A 6,261-nucleotide genomic window follows, 5' to 3' on the forward strand; every position below is an offset into this window, starting at 1 on the left:
GTTAAAATTTTGAACAATTTTTAAACATTAAAACCTCATCTAAAAGTCCTTACATAGCATTACATACTTTTTCTTTTTTGTTTTATCACCAGAATTTTTTTTATAGGTCAATTAGTCACTTTAGTCCCTGAATGAAAAATGAATAGTCACTTTAGTCCCTGAATACTGAGAAATTGCAAAACAGTCCCTGAATGTAGACTCTGTTGGTTAATTTCAGGGACTAAAGTGACTAACGGAGTCTACATTCAGGGACTAAATTGACTAATGGAGTCTGCATTCAGGGACTAAATTGACTAACAAAGTCTACATTCAGGGACTATTTTGCAATTTATCTGCATTTAGGGACTAAAGTGACGACTCCTTTCTTAATCTCCCTTTTTTATAAGATGGAAAATTTTACTCCTATAGTATTTACCTGTGAAGCCCAGATACGAGATACGATACGGATACGATACTGCACCGATACGCCGATACGGAAAAATTTCAAAAATCAAGATACGATACGGCTGGGATACGTTAGTAAAAAAAATTATATAATTAAATGTACAATATAATTATAACCATTTTTTTAATATGCAAATATATTAACAAACACAAGAAACCAGGCTCGTAGCACATTAACATAAATATAAATAATATTGACGATTAAGAGAGTGGTCGTTAGTCAATTACATATGCAATATATACCAAAAAGAGCATCATTAGTGTTATACATCAATGCTACACTATATCCAAAAGGAACATTGTTAGTGTTATACTATATCGATCCAAAAAAGAAGCACTATATCCAAAAAAGAACCCATCACTGCTAAGAGTTAACACTAACATGTAACTAACTTTTACATCTCCTCTCCTCCATTCCCATCATCAAGATACAAATCAGCTTCCAAATCCGGTTCATCCAAAGACAACTCTGCTAACTTAATTCCAACATCATCAAGCGGTTCATGCGCATCTCTACTAATATCCCACATTCTTGATTGTCCTTTCTTATATCCATCTTCTTTCCTTGACAAGAAAATGGCCGAGCAGTTCAACGGTGGCCAAAGTGGACGGCGACCACTTTGGAAGAAAAAGTTGAAACCCTAATTTTTTAGAAAGGGGAAGATGCAATTGTTTGTGTGGTGTGGTGTGGGTCGTACTGACATCAAAGAAAGATAAATGAAATGTATATATATTATAGTAATATAATGTTTTTATTCTTATTTTTTTATAAAAAAAAAAGAAAACAGAAATCAAAATAATATAAAAAACACAAGTATCCGTGCGTATCGGGATGTATCTGGAAGTATCGGATAATTATTTTTTAAAAAAATAAAATTTAATATTTGGATACTCTCCGGATACGTATCGGGAAGTATCGGGTAGGTATCGGTGCAGGATACGCAGGGAATACAGTACGTCATCTATTTTGAAGTATCGGGGCTTCACAGGTATTTACTGATGAAATATTACGTAAAGTAAATTAAACAAAAGTATTCTAACAAAAAAAGAAGAAAGTAAAGTAACTGGTGGTGACTGTGATATGACAGTCATCGGTTGATAAGAGAATTTGTAGAGTCCCAATGAATTAGAAATTTCAGTGAAGCGTGAGCGCCAACTTCGGGGAAGAATTTTGTCTGTGCTTTTTGCAGACCAAATCCAACGGAAGATTCTGGCGTGAGAAATTTGCCAGTAATCGGTTTCAAAATTATACGACTGTCAGAACTTGTCACAATAATACTCACTCTTAATTTTAATCAAATACTAAAAAAAAAAAAGGTAATCAAAACTTAAATAAATAAAACTAACTAAACTAACTAAATAAAGATGATTGGTCACTCCATACATGTTTCTAAGATTATTACATCATTAGTTTCTAAGATTGAACAAGTACTAAAGATTCCCTGTACCGAAAACATGACCAAACTAACTAAATAAAGATGATTGGTCAGTCACTCCATACATGTTTTGAAACATATGGTGACATATTTCTGAACACATTGTGGGTAAGGTCTAAACACAGATTCCCTGCCTTTTCTTTGTTAGCATTTTCTTCTAGCAATTTCAGCACTCTTAAAGTAATGAACACATACTTATTATCAATGAGAAAAAAGACTAATGGAAAGAAGAAAGAAAAGTATCAATAATGATTGAATTCCATCAACACATTCATTCTAAAAATATCTAAATATAGTAAAAGAAATTTTCTATCTCTATTAATATTATAAGAATGCTTGTGTTCTGCACCCTCAATTAGTTCAGTGAACTGCAGAGTGAAGAAACCATATTCTAGTAAAATGTATTCTATGATCATTGATCTCAATTTTCATGTACAAAAGACTATAAACATAGCCATGCAACAAACCATCATATCAATGTAATTAATTCCCTAGTAGAGTAATCTGAATCACCAATTCCTAATGCAACTGATCCTCACAACTTGTGGCCGAACCGAAGAAAAAAATAAATAAATAGTTTGTTTGAACAAAACTTAACGGCAATTGGAGTTCTCTGTGTACTGCTACAGAACTATTATTTCATGGTAATTATGACTATAGTGATGACATATTGAGTAACTGTTGCATCCTTTAGTCCTTCCTTCGAAAACTATTCATGAGAGCATGAAAGAATGTCCCCTCCTGCTAGGGTGCATAGGGTTTGTTTTTTTAAGATCATTGTCGTCGGAAAGAGAACATAAACCTAAGAAGCAACTTAAAAGGTTTGAGGAATATGTCGCGGTGTGAAAGGGTGAAATGATGGATAAGGAGACAACATTGCAAAGCAGAAGTAGAGGTGGCTAAGGCTGCAGGGAGCGATGGGTTCATGAAACTTAATTAAGATAAGGATCTAGGGAGGCACAACAGTAAGGCGGCGATGGTGGTTGAACAGCTTTGAAGCAGAAAAACCGGCTAATACGGAAAAAGAAGCTGAATTGAGAAGGATCAAGGTGCAATGTGATCCGTGGAGGAAGATGCAGAGGCAGCTGTTGTTATGTTTTCGGCAGCTAAGTCAGTAACGTAGAGGACCTAAGTCCTTAGTCTGAAAGTTTTGAAATAGGTGTTGTTTTAATGCTCTGATACCATTTTGAATATGGATATTTTACATAATATTGAAAGGAATGAAAACCAACTATATATATATATATATATATATATATATATATATATATATATATATATGAGATGTGATCTAAATAGGAATGCAATCCTATCATAACTCCTAATGAATAATGATACTAACAGATCATACTATATTAAATATAATAAATATCAATATCTCAACAGTTTTAATTGCATAAAAATTCAAAAAAGAAATTTATATCTATATCTATCTATTTCTCTTGCATACTAACCATCAACCACAGTCACATTATAAGTTACTTATACACTAGTATATAATTCAAAATCATGACATAAGTTAAAGAAATAAAGTGATGTTCATAGATGACTTCAAAGATCTAATTACTACACAAATAGTGTAGCATTGCAGTGGTGAAAGGAATCAATGTCAACGATTGCGCGGGCGTAGATTATAACTTTTTGTAGTTGTAGAGGTTGTGATTGAATTATCTGCAACTTCTTCTGGAATTGTAAAGTCTGGATCATCAAGGCAATTCACATCATCAGGTAAATCAGTATCTATCCATTGAGACCAATCCACATCATCAGCAGTAGCAAAGTCCCAAGATGACTGCTTCGCTTCTTGTATGTTGTTAAATTGGTTAATTAGAGTCAGTAGCATTTGATGGTTCAACCTTTCAAAGTCCCTGCATGAATATTAACAACCGATTCACTATTAGTTAATTTTACTTTTTATAATCAAAAGTTTTGTATAAAAAACTCAGTATATTTACATAAAATCTACATATAAATATCAAACTATTATTGTTTTAACACTTACTTGTATGTGCAAATTGCATATAGAAATTGAACTGAAGCAGCTACCATGAAAAATAACCGGACATTGTTTATTATCAATGTCTGTAGCTCCATGTTGTCATTACTCATTAAACGACTAATGAATATTTCCGCACCGAGAGCAGCAGAAAGATCTGTAAATACATGAATAACATGTTATGTTTAAACAACACTTTAAGGTTTAGAAACTAAAAGCAATAGTTCGTATACTTACACATGTAAAGTAGAGGCCTGGAATTGTATGTAAGATTTGTGCAAGTCAACATAAAGATGACAAAAATTGATACGAGATAAAAAGCAGAAGCTTTTATAATTCTTGATTCAAGCTGTATCATATTTAGCATGCCAAACATTCTTTCGGAATGAACAAACAGGGTAGCCTGATTTGTTTCAATGGTTTCCTATAAAGTACAAATATAAAAAAAAAAAAAAAAAATCATTAAGGATACATGTGTACATCAAATAAACACTCAAAAACAATAGCCAACAAGAAGTTGCAAACCTGAGCCGACAATATTTTTTTCGAACTTTCCATTAATTGATCATGAACTTCTTGCGTTTGTTCTTGTCGCCGTAAAAGCTCTTCATGCTGCTTTTGCCCATATTCAGCAAAATATTGCAGATTTTTCCTACATTTCAGAAATTATGAGGTCAACATTTTGCCAAGTTAAATTTATGCCTGAAAATTTATGGCATTTAATCAACTTTACCTGCTTTCCTCTAGTGCTTTGAATTGAACCTCATTCAATGAATTTAGGAACTTTAGTGCAGTGGATTGTCCTTCTACAAGTTGTTGCTGTTTATCTAAAGAGATCCCTGCCACATTTTCAATATCTTCAGCTTTGCTTTGTAGACTGGTCATCTTTGATGACATAACATCTCCAACTTTGATTACCTTATTCTCAATCTCAATGGCTTCATCTCTTAACTTTTCTATTTCCTTTCCCAAATAATTATAAGATTCTTTGAGCAGTGCTACCCCATCCTCTAAATTCCTTTTCATGTTCTCTTGGCCTTCTTTTAGTTGTGATTGCGATGTTGCAATTTTTGTCGTTTGCTCATAAACCTTCTCGGAATGCTTTAATACCACGTCAATATGACCTTCCACATTCTTAACAGTTTGAGCTACTAGTTGTGTGTGACTATTAACCGATTCCAGAGAATCCGAAATTTGTTTTGAGTCTTTTAATAGATGTTCTGATTTCTCTTCAATGCTATCTAATTTGTCCTCGACATACTGAGCAGAACTTTTCAGTTCAGTCACTAGTCTCTCAGTTTCATGTTTGAATGCATGTGTCCTGTACAAATAAATTTGTCACTAAATTAGAGATTGAAAAGAAAGCCAAATAAATAGTTGACAAAAGATTTTGAAAAGAAACCACACTTAACTGTAACTGATAGCAAATAGAGTTGGTTTCAAGGTAGAATTCAAGGTAAACTTTATGAGCAAGGTCATCTAAGTTTCTTAGGCATGAAGAAATTGATGTTTTCGAGTCACAACGAGGAAAGGAAGCCCTGCCAGAATCCTTCTGAAAACAATCACTTAAATGCCAAGCTAATCTAGACCTTTTCTCATCGGCCGCCAAGATCTCAGAACACCCAGCAAAAAGATGTTGATATGCATTTTGCCAACAAGTGTTTGAGCCAACCATTTTATTCCTAGCATTCTCTATTAGCTTAACTCCCTTTGGGTCGTTAAACGCCTCAATTGAGAATTCTGCATTTGAACCTCTAAAACTTGCTTGATTTCCATAAGATGATGAAAACCAACCCCATGATTCACATCTTGATGAAAAGGAGAGCAAAATAAGCACGAAAAGGCGAACACCGAAATTCATTTGAGAATTTTATCAGACTTTCAGAAGGCGAAGAGTAAACCTGCATCAAACACAACTATAAATTAATTAACTAAATTTTAACATACTAATGCTAACATCTTAGATGGTTATGGAAGAGAATGATTGTCCTTCACACATTCACCTGGCAAGGAATAACAATATGAAAAAGCTATCACTTTCACATTCAACCATATAAAAAGTAGGCTTATTCAATCACTCGGTCCCTTAACTTAATTGATTGTCTCAATTTGGTCGCCTAACTATAATTTGTACCAATTTGGTCCTCTATGTTTTGCTCCGTTACTAGTTTTAGTCCTTTCTGTTAGTTTCTCTCAAAAATACGTTAATAGAAAGGACTAAAACTAGTAACGGAACAAAACATAGGGGACCAAATTGGTACATAAGTTAACGTTTTTTTTTTTAGAGAAACTACCAGAAAGGACTAAAACTAGTAACGAAGCAAAATACAGGGGACCAAATTGGTACAAATTATAGTTAAGGGACCAAATTGAGACAATCAATTA

General features: G+C 33.4%; 1 protein-coding gene across 1 annotated transcript; it reads right to left on the reverse strand.

Annotated features, from left to right (window-relative positions):
* Window positions 1-3,283: 3,283 nt before the first annotated feature.
* Window positions 3,284-5,789, reverse strand: LOC146950726 (protein GAMETE EXPRESSED 1-like). The gene is made up of 6 exons (XM_085746696.1): window positions 5,289-5,789; window positions 4,610-5,197; window positions 4,402-4,528; window positions 4,114-4,300; window positions 3,883-4,033; window positions 3,284-3,748 (listed from the first exon to the last, which is right to left on the reverse strand). Exons 1-6 carry the CDS (start codon window positions 5,735-5,737, stop codon window positions 3,490-3,492), a joined length of 1,761 nt encoding a protein of 586 aa, XP_085602822.1. The 5' UTR covers window positions 5,738-5,789; the 3' UTR covers window positions 3,284-3,489.
* Window positions 5,790-6,261: the final 472 nt, after the last annotated feature.

This window comes from Medicago sativa, chromosome 2 (assembly GCF_051527215.1).
Source record: "Medicago sativa cultivar Bolivia chromosome 2, Bolivia_mono, whole genome shotgun sequence".
In the NCBI taxonomy this organism is placed as follows: Eukaryota; Viridiplantae; Streptophyta; class Magnoliopsida; order Fabales; family Fabaceae; genus Medicago; species Medicago sativa.

What these genes read in the sequence shown, in the direction of transcription:
- LOC146950726 (XM_085746696.1), bottom strand. Translation starts at nt 5,737, where the DNA reads ATGAATTTCGGTGTTCGCCTTTTCGTGCTTATTTTGCTCTCCTTTTCA. An exon ending in TCTATTTGCTATCAGTTACA is followed by an intron (nt 5,198 to 5,288) that starts GTTAAGTGTGGT and finishes TTATTTGTACAG; the next exon opens with GACACATGCATTCAAACATG. An exon ending in AAAGCACTAGAGGAAAGCAG is followed by an intron (nt 4,529 to 4,609) that starts GTAAAGTTGATT and finishes TCTGAAATGTAG; the next exon opens with GAAAAATCTGCAATATTTTG.